The 22,716-nt window shown below is 49.2% G+C and overlaps 1 protein-coding gene across 3 annotated transcripts in view; it reads left to right on the top strand.

The window, feature by feature from the left end:
* LOC6587195 (mediator of RNA polymerase II transcription subunit 15) overlaps positions 1-22,716 on the top strand; it is a 29,502-nt gene that overhangs the window by 3,389 nt on the left and 3,397 nt on the right. For all 3 annotated transcript variants that reach the window (XM_026984578.1, XM_026984580.1, XM_026984579.1), the window contains exons 3-5: positions 4,450-4,573; positions 15,655-16,003; positions 20,193-22,699. In XM_026984578.1, coding sequence (XP_026840379.1) covers positions 4,450-4,573; positions 15,655-16,003; positions 20,193-22,699 — 2,980 coding nt within the window. The remainder of the gene's footprint in view (positions 1-4,449; positions 4,574-15,654; positions 16,004-20,192; positions 22,700-22,716) is intronic.

Raw genomic sequence — 22,716 nt, 5'->3', positions numbered from 1 at the left:
AATAGAATGTTGCAGCGGAATGCCAAGAGTGTTGGGCATTGCCGGAGGGAGGGAGGAAGGGAGGGAGGCCCGATTTGTCCACTAAATCAATAATTGTTGGGCAAGGCAAGCATTTGAATGTTTGCTCAAGTGCTAAATGGCTGTGACCAGGTCAGAGCCGAAAGCAGGAGGCCAGGCCGCCCACTGTGCCCGGGTCGTATATAATGCTCGTACGTTTATAAATCATAAATCGGAAACGGCAGCTGGAGATCGAGGATCGAACACCGAGCAGAGCGGAGTCAAGGCGCCCCGCCAGGCCTCGGGCCAAGGAATGCGGAATAGTTTGCCAGTCAAAAGAGGCAAGAGAAGAGGCAGCAAGCCAGCAAGCAGTTTTCCCATTTTCCTTAGCAGCCTACCTCTCAGCCGACCCAAACCCTCTTTGTCTGCCCTGCCCCTCCCGGTCTTTCAGCAGCGTAGGTTGCATCAGCAGTGCCTCTGCCGCCTGCATTGTCAGTCATTCAGACAGACAGACAGGCAGATACTCAGGGGCTCAGAGGCTCAGAGGCTCAGAGGCTCTCTGGCCTTTGAAATGTGTTTATTTTACTTACTTTTAGGCATTTGTTGCGAATCCATTCGCTGGCTGCTTGTTGACTTTGGTCAACGCCCAACACACAAATTTGTCGCTGGCAATATCGTGGGAAAAGATAGCTCCAGAAGGAACTTAAGCCCCGACTTGTTTCATAGTCGAAGCGTGGGCCATGATTCATATTTGGGAACGTTCTAATGGAGAGCATGGAGGGGGTATTTGAGTCATCGTGAATCCCAGAAAACTATACAGATATCAGCTTGGGGTTTTTTCTGATCGGTCTGTTGTCCTCTTAGATGAAATGAAACACATAATTCTGTAATCTTTTCACTGTAGAACCAGCGGCAATCTGTTTCTAAAGAACTGCAGTGCAGTCGGGGACCTTTTTAGGCTTTCTTTTTGCCTTCTGTCTGTCAAGGACATGCCCAACAAAGACAACAAATAAACTCTTGTGAAAGGATTGAATGGAATTGCCCATGTCCCTGTCTGTCTGCCCGCCGCTCCTGGCCTTTGTGCCATAATTTTTTACAGTTTCATGCGCCGCCTCTGGGCCAAGTCCGCCGTTCGTTGTTTGTGCTCTGTGTTTGGGATTATTAATTTAGTAATAGGCTCTGGTCTGGTCTGTCTGCAGCGTCATCTCTTTCGTGGCTCGAGGGTGCACTCAAGGTCGCACGGGGCGTAAAGCTTTTCCACCTTTTCACACAGTTTTCCCCAACGCCCTGCCAGACCACAGACGAAGGGCCCGAAGAGACCCGGCGACGACAGGGCAGGGAGTGGGTGATGGCTGGCCACTCGACTTTGCCACTTGGCGTTTTGTGTGTAATTTATTAAATTATTTTAACTCGTTAGCTCGACGCCTTTCATGTGGTTACAGAGAGAGGGAGAGAGGGAGGGGGAGCGGGGTTATTAGCGCATTTTCAGCAAATAGGAAAGAGTGAAACAGCTCCCCAGAGTGAGGGAGAATCAAATTTAATGAGCTAGTCGAGCTCTTCTGCCACCTCCTGCGGCTGGTAATCGGCTGAGGCTGCTGCCTCTTAAGCTGCCTCTTGCCACAACGCCAGCTGCATACAAATTGAGCCATAAGCTTTGCTGGCGTTGATGATGATTCCCTGCTCGGTGCTCGGTCCTGCTCCTTCGTGTCGTCTGGCAATCGACTTGCCATCGATTTTTCCAATCTCGGAACGAACCATGGGGCCTGCTCTCCCCCTCCCCCCCCTCCCCTCTCTCTATCTCCCTGTCTCTTAAGTAGTTAAAAATAATTAATAAAACAAACCAGAACCAGTTTTGTTGCTGCTGCTGCTGCAGCCATTGATGAAGATGATGAGGGCTCTGGTATGTCATGTGGGGTTCCGTCCGATTGAGGCTTGGGAACACAACTGCTCCTCCTCCTCCTCCTCCTCCTCCTCCTGCTATGAATCCGAATCGAATCTTCTGCTCTGCCCTGTTCTGGCAGAAGGACGGGCTAAAAGGGCTACTCAATTGACAATTCGCATACTCGTTTAACCCGTAACACGATTCTGGTTGTTGAATGTTGCTGTCGCTCAATTATATTGTTGTTGTCTGCTGCTCCCCAGCTCCTGTTGGTGCTGTTGCTCCTGCTCCTGCTGCTCATGCTGTCCTGCTGTCGTCGTCGTCGTTTCATTTAATGCCCTTGCCGCTTTCACACTTCATGCATTATTCAGATTTCCCATACGAATACGAACACGGGGTTCGAGAGAATGGTCTCGAGTATGGCCAAGGGGCATGAGGGGAGGGATGCATGTATGAGTGTAAGCCCAGCAACAAAACTTGAGCCCTGGCATCAGTCGTCGTCTCTCGAGTGGCACGACTCCGTCTCCGACTGCGACTCCGACTCCGATACTCCTCGAACGGCGTCATCATCAGCGCCCTTGATTCCTTCAACGTGCTCACACTTTACAATTAATAAGCAGCTACGTTTCCCCCCCCCCCCCCCCTCCTTCTCTCTCTCTCCCTCTCTCTCTCTGCTTTTTTTGCGTTCTTTATTCCGGTTTTTTTTTTTATGTTTTGTTTTGCGATACCCTTTCAGGGGATACTATGATTTGGGCCACGGATAAAGGTACTCGTAAGACCTCCTAAATGACATGACAATGTTTGTCTATCCCTTCGATCTTAAAGATCTTATAGACTGACACGTGTGCCTCGACAAAAACGTTCCGAGTAGTCTTTATGTCTTCTGGCTATTTGAGGGATCTTGAAAGTAAAATAGAGCCAAGTAGAAGGTATTTTGAATGATGCTAAAGACGCGAAAAGGCAGAAATTACTTTTCAAAAATATCATAACTTGGAGTCCAATAAATGCTAAGTTCCTAGTGAGACAAGGGTATTCTTATAAGTTAATGCACTTATCACAAGGTCAATAAAATAAAATGATTTCACAAACGAATAGCATTTCTAAAGAACTACCAGTCGGAATTGGTTTTTATATTTGTTCTCCCTCTAACTCTAACTCTATTCTCTGTTCTCCAACTCTATATAGCCTCATTTTTCCCACAGTCTAAAGAAATTCAACAAAAATCTATTCCAAATTGAATCATAATTAATTCATAAAGGGTATTCAAAGCTTCGCCGAAACCCAAAAGGTGCTTCTCCTTCTGGGGTTTTTTTTTGTTTTTTTGCAAACCCTGGCAGCGCACATGCGACAACCCATTTATGTCGGCAGATTTGCGGTCATGCGTGGCCCGTGGGGAGCGGGAGCGGGAGGGGAGCAGCGGCACCCGATAAGTGGAAAGGGTAACCAAAATTGAGAAAGGAAAAACCGCCCTGGACCTGGTCGTGGTCGTGGCCCTGGCCTCTCTCCCATCCCCTCTAACCCCTCTAACCCCTTCGGCAGCCTTTCAACTGGATTCATTTGGGGTTTCTTTTTTTTCTTTCTGTTTTTGTCGGTATTTAAATTTGAAAAAATTTAAATCAATTTTTTGCCTTTTCATAATTTTTTGATGGCGCATAGGCGCGTTCTGTGGCAACGGAATGGATGACGTAGTAATACTCGTTTTGTTTTTGTTATTTTTCATGAGGTGCGGAGTTCTGTTCTCCTTTGTTCGCCGCGCCTTGTCTCTCTGTACAAAGAGGGGGGAATATTTTCGTTTTCATTGTTAAATTGTAGCAGTTTCACATTGTGTATCTTCAAGATATCTGCATATGGACACAAAAAACACAACTGGGAACCACTGGGAACCATTTCGAAACACTTTTGAATTAAAATCCAAGGTTTCCAGGGAGATTAGGGGATGATACTTAAAAGGCGGGCCTCGTAAGAGGGGCTCTCGAGCGAATTTTACCCCTTTCGAAATATTCATCACGCCATTCCTCAACACAACACGTGGGAGCCCTGTAACATTAACCAAAAAATCTCATAAATTAACCATAAAACGCAACAAAAAAAAAAAACACAAACATAAATATAAAACCAGTTTGAATTATGCTCCGATCGAGTCGCACTTATCCAACGGACGGACAGACGGCCAGCGAGCGAGCAATTCTGATTGGTATTAATTTATGCGAGAGAGCGAGAGAGGAGATAAACAGAGAGCAGAGCTGAGCAGAGCGGAGCGGAGTAGAGAGAGAGTCGCCTTACATTGTCATGTTAATGTCCATTATGTTAATGAGCTGTTAATCAAACACTCGCCCATTACCCTTTGCCTGGGCCCCTCCGCTGTCCGCTGTCTGTTGTCTGTTCTGTTAGTTATTGCGGCTAATTGCACCCCAGAGGGGTGGGGGTGGCCATAGAGCTGGCACAGGGGGTAACCTTGGGGTAATTGCATGATTTCCATAAAACTAATTGTGCGTTAAAATAGTGAATAATGGTATACTGGGAATGCTTGTACGTGTATCTTTCGATTCTCATATCATTTGTATCTATTGCAGTCCCACGGGAAAAACGCTTCGCACGCAATTCCAAATCAAGGACTATCTGCTGACGCAGGGTACCTGCAAGTGCGGTCTACCCTGTCCGCTGCGACCGGAATGCCTATTCGATTTCAATGCACAGGTAAGCCCCACTAATCCGTGATAATCTATTGAAAGCTGGCATGGAACGGCGCGAATGAATGAATGCCGAGGATGATCATGGAAATTGAAAGTCGTGGACATTTCCTTAGACTCGGATGTACTACAGGGACGGCGCTTTCCGATTAGAGGAGAGGCAGACGTGCCGTGATTGCGCTTGATTGTGGTCACGCTGTCATCTCTATCCGGGCAGCGTTCTCAACTTGTTTGTCTCATAATTGGCTGTAAATACCGACGAGAGCCGAGGGGAAGGGGAAGCGAACGCCAAAGCTTCGGCTAAACCGAAAGCTAAAACTGAAGCCAGAGCTAAATCTAATTGAATGTGCACCGAGCTAACTAGCTGGCAAGAGCGCGAGAGAGGGGATGTGTGTGCACCGAGCTAACTAGCTGGAAAGAGCGCGCGCCACAGAGAGACAGAGAGGAAAGGTAGAAGGCAAAGGCTGCGGGAGGGAGCGGAGCGGAGAGCACAGCATTCAGCGGACTTTCACTGAGCTTTGCTGCAGTGTAACTGCAGCTCCAGCAGCACCCCACCCCACCCCAGCCCCCTTCCAGCCCTCTCTCGTCAGTGGGGCTTCCAGATTAACGCAAAATATTTGTAAAACCAGTTTGACAACAAATCGACTGTGACGACGACGATGGCAGCGACGTTGACGTTGACGTCGACTGCATAATCACAGAGCAAACAAACTCAGAGTTGGATACTCTCCATTCCACCGTCCCTCCCCCCTGGCATTGGTGACCATCTGCCGCTTGGTTCTCTGGAGCAGTTCCAATTTGTATATACTATCTGCATACATGTACATACATATACATACATATATAGAAGTATATGCCCGTGTGTGTGTGTGTGCAGTGTAAATCGCAGTGAAATCGCCTGCAATAAGATTAATTTTCAACAACAGCGGCATCAGCGGCAGCAAAAACAAAAACTGTTAACGGTAAATCACACCCAGACATTGGACATGGCCATGTGCCGTTGTTCTGCTTCTGTTGCTGCTGCTGCTTTCGGCTTATTCTTATTCGTCTTTCGTCTTTTTCTTATGATTATTTGTGCTGCTGCTGCTGCTGGCGCTGCCCTGCTCTGCTTTTGTTATTGGCTTCTGTTCTGTCTCCCCTTTCAGCATTTGTCTGTTGTCTCCCTTCCACTCGTTTGCCATCAACCGAGGAGGTCATTAATTTGAGTTTATGGTTTCCCTTTGGTTTTTTGCGTGACGTTGATGCCCGCCGTCAAGCGCCAACGCCCGACCCCGACTTCGACTTCGACTCCGACTCCCCCTCCCATCGAGCGCCTGGCCGCCCCCGCGCGCACATTCAATGTCCTTTTAATATGCTCCCCACCAAAGTTTGAGGAGTGTTTTGCACTCAAAAAAATTAGAGGTGGAAAAAAGTTCAAGCAAAAATTCCATAAATACTCGGAATAAATTCCCCGAAATTTTCCATCAGAAAAGTTCAATCTTGGAATCACCAATTTTTTAAGATTGAACTTTTTTGTGCTCTTTGCTCTTTATGCAAACCAATTAGGCCCCTTTATCCAACATTTAATACAACGAAATTGTTGTTTCGCCCCAAAAAAGTTTCACTTTCATTGGAAAGAGGGAGCTGTTGCGGTGTCCCTCCTGATTTTCTCACAGTGCACACACACGCCTTTTAAGTTGAATGCCTGGAACTGTGAAACTCGCGCGCCAGCGTTGATTGTCGTCTTTTGTTGGCGCTGCTTCTTCTGCTGCTGCTGCTGCTGTTGCTGCTGCTTCGTCAATCGATATTTCGGTGCAATGCACTTACATATAACGTGGCTCCTCAACCCATCTCTACCTCTACTTCTACTCTTTTTGCCTCCCCTTCCCTCGCGCAGCCTCCATTTTGATGGGGGCTAAGCTGATCTAAAATGCGTATTATCGAAAGGCAGGGGAAACCGCAATTTGTTTACTAAACACTTCATTGTGCCACCGATAGCGCTTGTCCTCTGTCTCTCTCTCTCTCTCTCTTCCTCTCTCTGTCCTGCCTCTTGCTTGACCACAAGAGTCGATGACTGTGTGTGCCTGTATTCGGTCTTTTGGCTATAACTTTGAGTTACGTGGGTATCGGGGGACTTTTGTAGCACGTCTCATGTTTTGGGGGCACATTCAACTCCGCTGCCCCATGCTGCCCCTTTTTACGTTTCGTTTTGGCCATGATTGATGGCCTCACATAATGAAGTCTACGCTCGTTGATTTGTTCGCATTTCTGTTTTGATTATTGCCATTTTATGCTGTTGTCTTGACTGCTTTTAGCAGCCTTTCTTTTGTGCTTTAAGGTGTGGTAGGTTAGGGATTTCATTCTGTCTCTGTCACTGTTTCTCTCTCTATCGCCCATTCTCTGTCCCTCGCTGTGTGTGTGTGTGTGTGTGTTTCTGTTTGGTGAAAGTCTCTTTTGGCCAGAAAGCTAGACAAAGCGGCTGTCACTCAATGGAGCTACGGAGCTGCTGTGGAGCTGGAGTTCGGATTGAGCATTGAGCCATGGTATCGCATGGCAGCAGCCAGGCAGTCGGTCGCTTGGTTTGAGGCTGGGCCAGCCATCCAGCCATCCAGCCAGCAAATTATGATGTCGGAGGAGACAAAGTCTCGAGTGTTTCGGCTACGATTGGAAAGTTGAGGCTAAAACTGAAAAGGCCAAATGGAGCAGCGGCAGAGGCAGGCATGATGGCAGACAATTACAGTTGAGACATAACTAGTTTTGCGTTGCCCGTACTCGTATTTGATATCCAATTTGAAAAGTCTGTAAAATAAAAATAAAGCTGTGAAAGAGAAAAGTTTTTCTCATGAGAGGCGAGGCCTTTTCCCCCGAATGCGATTAATGTATAATTAATAGCCATAATGGGCGTATACGTAATCCGCGGACTGCGTATACGCAGTGTGTCCCTCATTAGGCATGCCTCATCGCGTAATTATATCACTCTCTGTGGCCCTTTAACCATTCTCTATATGTGCATTGTATTGCCCCTGACTCAGGCATCGGTTTATGGAATGACGCAGAAGGCTTTGTTGTCTGTTCGATTCGCAGTTCTCTGCTCTCGATTCCACTGCAATTGTCGATAATTAAACAATTATTTACAATTGAAATTCTCAATTGCTAAAAGTGCAAATGAAAAACCGAAACACATAACACAAACAAAAAGATTGACTCGTTCTTTATCGCGTTTTTTTTTTTTTGCTATATATTTTCCGATAAGTGCGAGACAATTGAAATTGATTTTCCGCAGGCAAAAGCAAAAAGCAGAGAGCAGCTGCCTCGTCCCCAATGGACTTCTATTTCGGGAGAATTGCACGCAGCAGCAGTAGCGGCAGCATTGTGTGGCAAGTGGCACAGGCCTCTGAGTCGGCGGGGGCAAGTACCAGATCCCAGGTCCCAGGTCCCAGGCAGGTCTCAAGCAAACAAATAAAACTTTGGCCCCAGTTCTCTACATTCAGATTCCATTCCGACAAAGGCAAACAAAACAAACAAACAGACTTGAGAAGGTCAGCGTGCGCCGAACGATGTCGGCGCTGTTCAGCATTGTTGCCACAAAATTTACAGCTTACAATAAAAATAAAAGCAATATTAATTGTTGTTGCTGTTGCTGTTGCTGCTGTTTACGACACACACACGCAAAAGGCAGGGAATGACGAAGTCGGATGGTTTGATTGCCCTGAATGTGCGTGAAGGTTGGCTGCCGGACAATCTGCTTTGTAGCAGTGCCCCCCGCCGCTCCCCCTCCCACTGCTATCGGCCGTGTCAGGGCCAGAAAACGAAAGTAAACCCCCAGATTGCATCGCATCGCATTGCTCTAAATTTGCATACCCTAGACGAGGGGTATTCTGACTTTGGGTAGATCTTTGCCATAAACAAAGCTCCTTAAGGCTTCATCAAGGCATTAAGTCTAGACGGCGGGTAGTACATAAGAAGAATAAGGTAAGTACATGGAAAACCCAAGATATTCCAACAATCGGTTAAAATCTCTTATAGGAACCATAGACATATTCGGTCTTGTAGGTCTGTGATGGGCACTTCAACAACAACCACAACAAAATACAACTCTTATCAATGAGAACCGAGTCAAAGAGCGATCATGCACACGACATGTATTTTGTTTTTGCATTCTCGGTGCCATTCTCGATAGGGGACATAACATAATCTTTTCTCTGGAGCCACGCTACCCGTTTCGGTCGCTCACACGACATGAATTTCGTTTAAGCATTCTTGAAGAATAGATCTTTGAGGCGGAATAGTTGCCATAGGAGCAGCTGGGAGCAAGGAAGTGCATGGAATGACCATATCGGATGGCTACCATAGAAAGGGTATCAAAACAAAGGTTCGCCCGAAAGTCAGTCGCCGCTTCCTATCTTGTTTGTGCGCTGTCATTCATTCATTCAGGGCTGTCCCCGGAATCGCCTCCGAATACCATTTCCATTCCCATTTCCATTCCCATTCCCATTCGCAAACTCTGACGCACAGCGAATGGCAACCGAGCACGTCCGGAAAGTGGCGTCCATCAGCCCCAATCGGATTCTCCCTGGTTTTTGCTGCTGCCGCGGCGCTGCTGCTGTTGCACTTTTCGGCCAATTTGCATTTATAAACATTTGCAGAGAGCGCGGGCACGAAAACTGTGGCAGACAATTTAGCATATTCATGGAACAACAACTAAAACAATTAGGCGGCGCAATGGTGTCTGGTGGCTGGTGGCTGGTGGCAGGTGGCAGGGATGCAACAACCTTCCTGCCTCAATCTTAATCTTTCAGGGAAATACGCGAGTGCCTGGTGTAGTCGTTTGTTTCTTTCTTTCCTTTTTTTCGGGGGTAATTTGCACGTCACTCGAATGTGAGCAGGAAGACCTGAGACTTGACTTGTCTCGAGACTTGTCTCTCCCCTCCTTTGCCCCTCCTTCGCCCCTCCTTCGTCTCGGCTTGACTCCATTCCACGCCACTTGCCTCCACTGCTGCCACAGCACACCATTCCACTCCAGTCCACTCCACTTTTAGTTTAGTGTTCACTCCACTGGCTTTCCCCCTGCGCACCCCTGCGCACAGTTTTTGGTGGCAAAAATTGAATTTCCGAGAGCGAGAGAAACGTTGCCGCCCGGGCCTGGGCTTTTATAGAAACTTCATTAGTCCAAATTAAATGTTGTACGCGCCATGAGCAGACAGCGTGGTGGCAGGGACCCCAGGACCTGAACCAGAAACCAGAAAAGGAACAGATGAAGGAGCACCAGAAGCAGCAGCAGAGAGGGGGGGGGAATGAACCCATGATGGGGAATGAACTGGAAGATGTGTCCTCCACAAGCGAACGTTGACGTTGACACAGTGGCAGAAAGGAACTAGGAAAAACTTTTTACTTCTTGCAATTGAATGAGTTATGGGTGAGGCGGGGGCGGGGGCGTTGGCGGGGGCGAAGGAGACGATTTCCCTTACCCATCATTCGAAGGAAATCCAATAGAATGGGAGTAAAGATTTCCGTACACCGAACGTCCTTTGGCCAAATAAAAAGAAGATAAACTTAAGCCAAAGGAGAGCTCTGACTGTATTTAAAAGATGCATTTCAACAAATGGCAACACGGCAGCGGATGACGGAGGGAGTACCCTTTGAAGAGCCGTCCAAAGAGGCAAGAAAAGGACACAAATTTGGGGACTCGATTCCACTGAGGCACACTCGCACATTTGCCACTTATGGAAACTTCTCAGAAGTGAACGGCCACAAACAAAACCCATTCGCCACAAGGGAAACTGAATTATTAAAAGAATCAATAAAAGAGAGTCCCTCGGCGGCGAGCCCCCACTGTGGCCCCTATTTTCATATGTGTACGAGTACAATCGCACTTTTTGTGGCCCTGAAAAGTGTTTCCCACAAATCGATATCCTGAAAACCTGAACAGTTGAGAGGCTTCGTCCCGCAGCCCCTCCACGCCCCACCCATGGATTGTGTCAATTCAATTTTCCCTAAATGTCCGCTTTGAAGCGAGAGTCCTGGCCTGCCTGTGTGTGGGGCAGCTTTGAAGGCTTCTTGCATTTCAATTTATTGCAGTTAGAAATGGCATCGACATCGACATCGTTCAGGAGAGTAGAAAGGAGGCAGCTCCATCCTGGCGGGCGTCCATTAACCAGAGCGTTGCACGCCCGCTCCAAGCGAACGTTGAGCGATTTCCGTTGTGGGTTGCATCATGCACATGGACTCTCTCCCACTCTCCCACTCTCTTGTTTGCTTTTTTTCGGGGGGGAAAATCTTGCTGCAGTGCGCTGGTCCTGGTGCAGCGAAGGACTTGCCGATGCCACGACGTGACTGAGCGATTACTCATATCCGGCAGCGCCGCAGAGTTGCTGTTCCTGTTGTTCCTGTGTGCGCGCACAATTGCCCGGAGGAGGTGCCCGGGCGCCCGTGTCCATGTCCATGTCGGTGTCCGAGAGCTGCACGTCCACTCCCACTTGCAAGACCGAGACAGTCCATCCCCTAGTCTTGGCAAAGGATTAAAGCTGTCGGGCATTATGACGTTAATGAAAACCAACACCGTTCATGCACCTGTGCATGCGCTTCACACCTGCAACCCGATTGCAACCACCAGAGACTGCCGCAGAGCCACAGCCAAGCGGGAGTCTCGCCGCCCAGCTCGTTTGCATATGGTCGGACGGTGGGTCGGTCGGTTGGTCTATGGTCTGGCCTCAACCCACCCATCCACTGTACGACCCCTGGACAGCCACCCCGCCCCCGGACACAGGACACACACACAAGGGGGGCGTGGGGTGGTGGGTGCACTGCTCTGCACTGCTCTGCACTGCACTGTCTTGCGGCACAGTTCGTTTTAATTTCCACAATTATGCATGGAAAAGTGCAATGTTTGTTGGTATTTTCACTGGCATTTTGTTGCGTGTTACACAATTTGCACAACCCCTTGCCCCTAGAGCACCCCCCATCCATGGCCATGCCCGCGGCTAAAACAGTTAATACGTCAAAAATATGCAAAATACATGTTTCACATCTATGAAGCACATTGAATATGAATATGAATATGTACGGATCCGTGTGTACTCGTACAACTATCCATTATATACAGAACACGATTATATCCACATACATATGTATGTATGTACGAGTGTATCGTATAATATGGCATGTGTATGTTTTTTTTTTTGTTGGTATTCATTAGCCGCACGCTTTGGTGGAGAGTGTCAACGCGTCGCTTCAACGCTTCGCTGGGTTCTCCAAAGGGTCACGTCACGAAAGGATATGCTCGGCTTGGTCCACAAAATGTGACAGTTCTGATGAGGGAGAGTGAATAATGAATGCATCATAATATGCCGTTTAATGGGGTCTTTTGGTATAAATAAAAGTTAGTTTTGTGCTCTTGAGCAGTGCAAATGCAAGCAGTAGACTATAATTGAAAAGCAGTTACCATATTCCATACAAGCAGTGCAAATGGCATATAGCTGTTGTTGTGCACTCAAGCAGTGCAAATGCAAGCAGTAAACTATAATTGAAAGGCTAGAGTTTCATTCAAGCAGTTCAAATAACTACCGCTTTCGGATTTTAATGCCTTAAATATCCCAAAAAAGCCAAAACCAAACAAGTTTAAATTTGAGATCTATCGTTTGCTGAACTTTTTAATCAATTTATAATTGAAATCCTGTAATTTTGTAATACATTTTTAATCGAATTTAATTATTTATAGTTTATAATCTATTTTCTGTTTCTGTAATTAACTTCCTAATCAATTTTTAATCGTTATTCTGCATTTTTCATGTACTTTTTAATCGATATTTTGTAATTTCTGTTTGCTTGATAATCGATTAGTCGATTTCAGGACAATTTTGGCCTTGAGACTAATTACCGCATTCTGTATGGGGTTTTTGCTTGCTCATTCTGTACGAGCTCTTTCTATTGTCCAACTATATCCCTCTTTGATTCACCTGTTAGAGGCCTGTCGGTAGTAGTCATCGTCTAGTCGATCCACCGATTCTGCTGCTGCCACTGCAATTTCTGCGGCTTCTGCTGCTGCTGTCAGTGGCAGTCGAGAACATGCACAGCTTTTGCTTAATTATTTTTCCATTAAATGCCAATTAAATTTGGATATTATGTTTGAATGCCCTCGCATTGAATGGCCACCCGATTCCAGGGGGGATGCAGATACCCAAGAGCTTGGGGCCCTGGTGCCATGGCAACATTTGGTTGCAGTTGCAGTTGCAGTTGCGTAGTACATACACATAGTATTCTCTGCCTGTGATTTTTTTGTAATATTATTTTTTCATATAATTTACAAAGCCCAGAGACACGACCCGATGGTGGGGGACGTGTCGCTCCACGCCCCAACGATGAGGATGAGGCTGACGGCGATGGCGATGGCGACCCAGTTGGCAAATGCAAATGTTCTACATACATTTGTTAGCTTTTCCTATGGCACGAGGTGGAGGTGGCGGTGGAGCTGGCGGACGAGTACACAGGGAACAGAGGACTGTGTCTGGGGCTGTGTGGGATGAGATGCGGTTTTATTGCATTTCAAAAGTTGAAATTATGTTTGCTTTTCTGTGTGGCAACTGCCTTTGACTAAGTGGCAACCAAAGCCATGGCAACAGCAGCACTTGAAGCTGCACAACAAAAAGCAACACAAAACAGAAGCAAAGCTCTTGATTCTGATTCTGAGTCTGATTCTGAAGAGTACAAGGAATCAAAAGCTTAGTCGTTTATGAGGCTGCCTCCAGGCTCCTGCTTGGCTCCTGCTTGGCTCCTGCTTGGCTCCTGCCTGGGAGCAAGTGGTATGGGGATCAGTGCCCTAATGGGTTTATTTCCTAGTCGTTGTTGAGGCGTGGGCCAATTAATAAACTTTAGAGATGAATATAAATTAATTGGCTCTCAAATCTCGGCAAAGGATGCTCCACAGGGATAGAGAGAGAGAGAGAGAGAGATAGAGAACTACTAATGGGAGAGCTGGAGCTGGAGCTGGAGCTCCCATCAAACGATTACCTTGAGAGATGCCCTCGAGATATTTCATTACTCTCCAGTTACAGTGCCGGCTCCAGCTCCAGCACCAGCTCGCAGTTTCACGTTTCATTATCTTCTACTTACTGGCCAATGATTCATTTAATTTCAGCACTTGAGATAGCAGATCTCCCTCTGGGGGCAGCTGCCTCAGCCTCCGCCAGGCCCCAGGGCTTTTATCCAGTTGGCACTTGGAGCATTTTATTGCCTTCTCCAATTGCCTTGGTCGCTCCTTTGGCTTGCCGTTCGTTTGTGCTGCTGTAAAAAAGAAGTCAGTGAAACATTTTAATGTTTAATAACCAACTTTGGTCCGCGGAATGCCTGCTCTCGCTTAAAGCCCCGACTGCGTCGCCTAAAAGGCTCGCATCGGTACAAATTGTTGGCCCAAAATGGTTGCGACACGTCCAGCGTCCAGCGCTTGGCCAGCCAATGAAGCAATTGCCAGAGAGCCTCTCCCTCCCCTCTGCTGCCACTGATTCGCAGTGCCGCAAAAAGTGGCCATTCCCCAAAAGGGTCGCTTCGTTGGCGCTGCCTCGTCCATCATCATCCATGACGGAACGGGGGACGTGGAGGCGTGCAAATCGAAACCGTTTGCCGGCGATTCATTTGCATAAATTCCGTGCGTTTACGGCAGATGCGGGGGCTGCCATGGCAACCTTTGCCGAAGAGAGGGGGCTAGAGGGGGCGAGTGGGCAGCGGGGAGCGGGGAGCGGGGCGGGGAGTCTTTTGATCTGCTCAACCCGATAATGAGGGATCTGCTGGTGCATTTGATTGGATTACAAGAGTGTACTCTCCACTCGAATGGTGCGGCACGGGACTCCACTGCCTTCCGAAAATGGACTAATTGGACTGCGACTGAGCCCCGGGGCCAAGGTCGAATTTCGGAGGAATAACGCCCTAAAATAACCCTCGTCCCTCGTCCTTTGGCAACGCAAATAAAGGGCTGAGGGTATCTCTCAAATGGTATCAGATTTCACGTGCCGCAAATTAGAAAACACTTTGAGCCATAGCAAGGGGCACACGACTAATCATTGGATGGAGAATCTTTTCGAATCGAATTGAATTTAATTCAAATTACAGGAAACACATCATCGAAGGGGAGTCCTGATTACAGGGAATACCAGAGTGGATGATACCTGCCAGAGGGAGAGAACGAGTCTCTTGGGAATAGGTTGAAAATTTCAGTGTGAAATTTGTATCTGATTTCAATTGTTGCAAATTATAGAACACATCAGGCCATGCCGATGCCCCGCAACTAACCCTTCGATTGGAGTCCCTTTTTCCAAAACTAAATTGAATAAAAATGGTCTGCAAATTGTGCAAAATTTCAATTGAAATTACATCCGATAGGTAGGGTTCCACAGGAAAAAAGAACCCTTTTCCAAATCGAATTAAAGCGAAAAAATGATGGGGACGTCTAGTTTTGGGTTTAAATTGAATTTTCTGACAATTATCGAAAATTTAAATAACCAAATTCGGAGGATGTTCGGTGACTAATAAAAAGAATTTGTTAAAAGAAAATTATGACCAATTATTGAATCGAATGTTGAATATTTGTAGAAATACTCATAGGTAATATATAGGCAAAAGTAAACAAGATTTATGGGAAGGAAGAAGGGGATTTCCACGTCATAAATGAACGCCCCAAACATTAAAATTTTTAAAGTTAAAAAATAATTTGTAATTAATTTGGGGCTAATTCAATTTCAATCATCGGCAATGATTAAAAGTTACAAAATCCAATAAAAATTGGCTACAAATAATGCAAACTAAAGAACATATTGCAGAAAAATGTATTAAAGGCGAACAAAACGGGGCCCAGGGCTCGTCGGCGCTTAAATAATTTTTAGAAAATGCGACTCACGTTTTCAATGCAAATTAATGGGGCGCGCACCTACCCCGACCCCCTTTACCCCTCTCGCTTTCGTTGTTTACGTTTTGAGTGTGTGTGTGGCAGGGAGGGGGAATCACGGGTTTGATTAAATTCCCGATTTGACATCACAGTACTGGCGGCGGCACCTAATACGATTGTTCCACAGAATTTATACTAATTAAGGCATTTGTTTGTTTTTGTTTTGCTTTTTTCAGGTGCCTAATATGCCACTGAAGCTGCCAACAGTTGCTGCAGCCACGGTCGAATCAGCAACAACGGCGACGACGACGACGACGACGACACCTTGCCTGCACCAGCGGCGATTTCTTGAATCTCAGCAGCAGCAACAGCAGCAGCAGAGTGTCAATGATGCGACAACGACAACGACGCTGCCCGCCGCAAACGTATCTGTATCTGTATCCATATCTGGGCCAGCAGCTGTCAGTGATGTGTTCTCGACGCTGATGAGAACGACGGCGACGACGACGACGACGACGACAGCGGCTGCAACGGCGGCAACAGTCCATGCAACAATAACAACCACACCTGAAATGGCCAACAAAGGTGAACAAAACACATACATATGTACATACACACATTTGTATGTATAAATGTAGACCAAAAGAGTACATATGTATATATATAGAAGCCCTGTCCTGTCCCTGTCGTTGTAACCCATACCCCACCACATTTCCAACTTAATCAATGTTAAGCGACGACAAACACAAACGTCGAAAGGCGAAACTGCAATATTTGAGGATTGCCAGCAGCCAGGGTTGCCAGACGATTTGACAGATGGGAGATGCCAAAGCCATGGCAAAGCTGCAAAAAGTAGATTAAATAAAATCTCACAGCGCGGCGCTGAACTCAACGAAACGCAACTCAAATCAAATGAAATGATTTGCTTCTCCTTTTGATGGCCCCAAAGGAATGACAGACCAGACGCTTTAGTCGTTTATTTGCTGCGCCATGGCAACCCTGGGCTGTCAGAGGGCTCCCCTGCGGGCAAGCGTTTTTCCCGGCCAGCGCAAAAGTATGCTATAGAAAAGAAATGTGAGTGCGCTGCCAGCCTGCATTTTTGCGCAACTGCAAGGAGAAAATGAAACAAAAAAAAACACGATGGCGCAACGACGATGAACAGAACGAAGACGACGCCAGGATGCACAAGAGGGGTGGGGGAGGGTAGACGGGGTAGAAGGGCGAAGGGCGAAGGGATGGGAAGGATGAGGTCAGGGCAAAGGAAAACTAGTGTAGATACGTGCGAAAAGTGCACGGAAGGCTAGGCCAAGGAAATGCCAGCCATAGAGCCCAAGCAAAAGCAAACGGAAAATGGATCACACACACACACACACACATGCAGCGATACATACACATTTCAGGATGTGCATGCGAGTGTGTGTGTGTGTGTGTGTGTGGGTGGAAGTGCAAACAGATCCAAGTGGAAAAGGTGCTCGATGTTGGCTGTGGCTGTGGCTGCTGCTGCTGCTGTTGCTGTTGCTGCTGCTGCCAAGTGAAAAACGATGCCTCGACAATGATAAAGTGAAAATGCACACTGGGAAACAAACATAAGGGAAAACTAAGAGAGTGATAGAGGGGGTAGGGAAAGCTGACGAGCAGCAAACAAACACAGCAGCAGCAGGAGCTGCAGGAGCAGCAGCAGTAGCGAGAGTTCAACAAGCTTAAGACAGCTTTCGGGGCACTGGCAACGGGAAGTGGCACTGGCACTGGCAGTGGCAGTGGCACACCCCGCAGGCGGGAATTGCATTTCGGATGCTTCCCTTTTTGTCTCCCGGCCACCGCCCCCTAATCCTGTCGCCCCAACCTTGGGGTTCTCCTTCCCCTACTGACTTTTTCCCTTGGCTGCTTTTCCTTTAGCCTGTTTTGATTTTCCCATACGTTGCATGGCCCCAGAGACACCAGAACAAAGGATTTCGACGCGTTCCGCCAAACCAACGCGTTACTCAAAGACATTTCTCGGATGTTTGTCTCTCCCCGCCCCGACCCGCCTTCGTCCTTTTCCTGGTGTTGTTTAAACCCCTTTAAGCCTTAAATAAATGTTATGTTTATTAAAGACTCGGAAACATTTGCACTTGCGAAGTGCCTGAGGCAGTTTTTGGACAGTTTTTCGGGGGGGCGGGGCTGCCGGGGAGAGAGAGAACTAGAATTGAAATTGTTGGGGCTCTGGAAAGAGCTTTAGGCAGGTCTCAGTGATTGTTTTGCCCCCCATTGGAATGGGTGTGTTCAAGGTGCTAGATCATTGACTAGGGAACCCCTGAGATACCTCTCTTCTATTCCTTCCTGCCCCGCCTTGAAGGGTGCTCTCAATTCGTTGAAGATTTCTATGGGATGCGTTGCTGCTCGCCTTTCAATCATCCTTTCAACCATTCAGAAGCTTTCACAAAAAACTTTCCATTGACACCGCTCTCTTCTGCATCCGGTGGGGTGGGGGAGCGTCGTCCTTATCGTTGCTCCAGCCCTGAGTGGGAGGGGGGCGGTTCAGCATTCCTGCAAGACTTTTTCTTCCAGCAATTCAAAGCAATTTGATTTCCATTTGAGATATTTGCAGGATGAAAAAGGAAAACAACTGCAAAACTGTTGCCAATTTCGGGAAAAGGGTTGCGACACCTAACACACACACAGCCACCATTCCACCTTCTTGCCACAGACAGAGGAGGCGTGGCGGTGGGAGAGAGATAGAGGATGGAACGCTGAGCAGTTGGCCAAACATTCGGCAAACATTGTTAAAAACTTTCAAATGAAAAGGTTAATTGAAACAAAAGGGACTTGATGGCAAAAGTTTAGCACAGAGCGCGTCCATTTCGAACCGCCTACCAGCCACGCCTTCCACGCCCCACCATGCCCCCACCACTAGCCACAATATATGCAGCGGGCACTTGCAGGGTCCTTCGTCCAGGGAATGGCTCACGGATGGCGTGGAGGGTGGGGCGCGAGGGCCAATCAGCGTCGCATTAAAAACGCCGCACAAAGCAAAAGTTTTGCACGATTTAGAAATTTTCGCGTGGCATTGCTGCAGCATTGGAGAGGGGTTGCCACAGGGCGGCACGGCGGCAGGGGGCAGGGGGCTGGCACGGGCAGGAGTTGAGTGGCGGAGTGGTTGTGGTCCGTGCGCTCCGTGGGTGTCCTCGCTGTGGGCGGGGGGTGTGGCCAGTATTTGCTAAAAATCTTTCCCCTTCGCGAGCTTAATGCCAAATGAATTTAAATTTTCTGTGGTTCTCGCTGGGTTTTTCTGGGTTGGAGGTATTTGTTTTTTTCTATTTGAGGGTTTTTTCTTCTATTTTTTTGCATGCTTTGTATATCTGCAAAAGGCGGATAAAATTTCGGGCAGTGGCTAAAGTCCTCCTTATTTATATCATTTAAAACAGTGGAGAGTATAGGGTATACATCGTGTATACTCGTATTCCCAATCGGAACGATTAGTCAATGATTGAGTCCTTAATTTGAAAGAGAGAGAGAGAGAGAGAGAGGAAGGAAGGAGTCTTCAATGGGGAGAGCGAATGGAAGCAAAGTTCAACGACAGAGTCAGAGATCCCAAGGAGAGAGAGAGAGAGCGATCACAGACCACATCTACTCATACTCTTCTGCTAATAAACGGAGGAATCATATAAAGCATTATATTAGTCGGAATCGAAGATTCGAACACTAAAGGCGATATATAGATATGTCTATTCGTAGCCCCCATAGAAACAATCGGAGAAAAGAAACAAATTTCTAACAAAATTTCAGTCAAACTCTATATTTATACCCGATACCTTTGTTCAGTATGGCTCTCCTCCGCCAGACGGTGCTAACATTGCACGACAAAGAGTGTGTGAGAGACAGAAAAGGAGTTAGCACGTGGACGGAGCTCCGTAGCCACCTGTATCTGTTCCTCTTGCTTATAGTAATGAAATAATCGGGCGGGGGCATATCACACAAGTCTGGATGCAAAATTTCGTTGCTCTAGCTCTTATAGTCTTTGAGCACTAGACGCTCATAGGGACGGACAGACAGACATGGCTCAATCGACTCGGCTATTGATGCTGATCAAGATTATATATACATTATGGGGTCGGAAAAGCTTCCTTCTGGGTGTTACACACCTCCATTTTCCCCACAGATCGAATATGCCCCTATAATCTTTTTGAGTATAGGGTATAAAAAGAATTGGAAAACTCTGTTGTACATGAGCAGCGTTTTTCATTCCCTTACGAGTATCTTTCATACGTTCGCTGCAAATGCCAGGGTATCAAAAGTTCCGGACTTGAGAGAGAGCTCTGTCCTTCGGGTTCTTCTTTGCATTTGGATGAAAGGGCACTAAATTGGGAGAGTGGCGGGTTTTCTTTTTGTTTTTGTTGTTTAATTATAAGTCCTCCATTATATCCTTACCGCTGCTTAAAAACCACTGGAGCTGCCCCACGAGGGGCCCCCACCCCCCTCAGCCCGCAACCCCTTTACTTTCGTCTGACTCTCGCAGCAGCACGTTTTTGTGTGTTTTGATTTTATTCGGGTCGTTCTTCTGCCCCACAGCCCCACTCCCCCGTGGCCTCCTTGTGCTTTGGGCGCCTCTGTAGTTGCACGACCTTTAGAGGAGAGGTGCCGTGTGGGTGGGTGGTTGGGTGGGTGGTTGTTTGTGGCCCACGCAGGGGACACGTTGCGGGCACTTTAAGGACGCGACGCGCTTTGCATAACCAAAAAGGATGATGTCTTGACCTTTCACTGACTTTGCCTTTTCAATTTGTTGCTCCATTTCCAGAAGCTGATTGCCACAAATACGGCAATAACAAATTACCCCCACGGAGCCATGCCTATGGAACGGGCACGACCACGCCCACGCCCACGCCCACGACTGTAATGCAAACTAGTCAAGCATTAGCCGGAATAGGAATAGCAATAGGAGGATCTGCAACTGGAACTGCAGCTGGAGTTGGAGTCCCGAAGCGCTCAGCCGGAGGACATGTGATAAAGCAGCCGCCAGCAGCAGCAGCAACAGCACCTTCTTCCCTGCCTCTACCCGTGACGCTGCCTCCACCCGCTGCAGCGCAACTGCTGCAACAGCAGCAGCAGCCCAACTTCAAGGACGACCCCGCCGGATACCTGCAGCAACAGACCGTCCTGCTGCACAATACGCTGGGCGGGGGCCTAGACACGGGGGCCAAGACCGTGACGGTGTCGGCCAGAGCCCTGCCCCAGGAGCCCATTGTGCACAGTTCCCAGCAGCAGCAGCAGCAGCAGCTTCAGCAACTGCAGATGCAGCGCCAGAGGATACGACGGCTGTCGGTCTTTGGCGGCAAGTGGGAAGCGGAATCAGTGGGAACGAATGCCAATGCCTCCTCCAATGGGAGTCCCGGACAGCGCACTCTGCAGGTGGACACGCAGGCCTTTGCGCGGCCACAGAAGCCACAGATTACCAGCGTCACGGTGGTGCCACCGCCCCAGGAGTCGCCCGTCTCGAGCAGTGCGGCAGTGCTGCAGGACGCTGTGGAGAAGCGGCCCGAGCAAGTGGGAGCCATCTCCACCAGCCACGAGAGTCCCAGGCAGAGCTTGTCCTCGCCCACGGATTCGCTGCTGGATTCGGGCAAGAGCACGCCCTCGCCATCACCAAAGCCGCAACACCAGCATCATCAGCAGCCCCCGCAGATCCTGCAGATGCGTACCCAGGCGCAGGGACAGGTTACCGCTGCCGCTCCCCAGTTGCGTGTGATGCGCCAGCAGCAGAACCAGTCCCTCGCCGGACAGAGGCTGACTGTGGCCAGCAGCAATGCAGTGGCCACGATGACACGCAGCATTGTGACCACCACGGCGGGCACTGGGATCACGGGGCGACCGATCACCACGCTGAGCAGCTCCCAGGCCGGAATGGCGCAGCTCCAGGCGATGGCCGGCCAAATGGCCGGCGCCACGAATGGCGGGGGTCAGCTGATAATGACCTCCTCCGGCCAGCTGCTGGTCATCCCAGGGCCGCAGCACAGCAAGCAGGGGAATCCGCATCTGCAGCAGCATCACCATCGCGCGGGCATCATCCAGCAGCAGCACCAGGAGCTGCACCCGCAGCCGGGAGGCGGCTACATTGTGAGCCAGCCCTCGCCGGTGGGAGCAGCCACCTCGAGCAGCGGCAGCAGCAACACGGTGATACTCAACTCCGGGGGCAAGCTGTTGCACCACCAGATCATCACCTCGCAGGCGGGACAGGGGGCAGGAGGAGGCGCAGGCGGAGCAGCCGGTGGCCAGACAGTGCTGCTCAACACGCTTGCCAACGGCGGCTACATTGTCCATCAGCAGCAGCAGCATCATCACCATCATCATCATCCACATCAACAACAACAGCAGCAGCAGCAGCAGCAGCACGTGGAGCAGGTGCTGACCATGCCTCATCCAGGTGCGCTGCCGTCGCAGGGCCAGACGCTGATCATCACCTCGCCGGAGGCCAAACGGAGGCCGCGCAAGCGCAAGAGTTCCGTGTGCCACACGCCGCCACCGGCGAGTGGTGGATCCCCCGCCAAGACGCACTCCCCCCAGATCTCGCCCAGCATCCCCAGCCAGGCGCCCGCCCTGCTCCATCAGCAGGCGGCGGCGGCGGCAGCAGCAGCTGCTGCACCACAGTTCCAGCAGCAGTTCCAGCTGAGTCCCGGCATCCAGGGCATCGTGGTGAACAAGGCCAATGCCGCGGCTCCGCAACAGACGCAGCAGCTGCTGCTGCAGAACGGCCAGATCCTGCAGCAGGTGAACCTCATCGGGCAGCAGCTGCTGATGCCCGCGGGCCTGGTGATGGCCCCAGACGCCACCCTGCTGCAGATCCAGAACATGCCCACAACCAGCCTGATGACGCCCCAGGGGCCCGTGATGCTGCGCACTCCGTCGCCCCAGAGCAAGCCCTCCTTCATCTCGCCCGGCGGCGGCGGCCAGCAGTACATTGTGGGGGCCAACGGGCAGCTGAGTCCCATTGGACAGATCTACTCCACGCCCATGGGCCTGGTGATGCCGACGGGCCAGCAGGGTGGCGGCTCCACCTTCGTGCAGGCGAGTCCCACGACGACGACCATCCAGATCCAGCAGCAGCAGCAGCCATCACAGCAACAGCAGCAGCAGCAGCAGCAGCAGGCACAGCAGATCAGTCTGCAGCAGGCCCAGGGCACCACCTATCTGACGACGGACTCCTCGATGGGTCGCCAGGGAACGGCGGCCAGTCCGCCGGACACCACCACATGCAGTCCACGGAGCCCGGAGCGACCTCCCAGCCATCGGAGCACTGGCAGTGATATGGTTTGTGGCTCCTGACG

This window comes from Drosophila persimilis, unplaced genomic scaffold (genome assembly GCF_003286085.1).
Source record: "Drosophila persimilis strain 14011-0111.01,24,50 unplaced genomic scaffold, DperRS2 tig00000000-arrow-pilon, whole genome shotgun sequence".
In the NCBI taxonomy this organism is placed as follows: domain Eukaryota; kingdom Metazoa; phylum Arthropoda; class Insecta; order Diptera; family Drosophilidae; genus Drosophila; species Drosophila persimilis.
The sequence above is the reverse complement of the archived record's forward strand: the minus strand, read 5'-3'. Positions and strand labels throughout refer to the sequence as shown.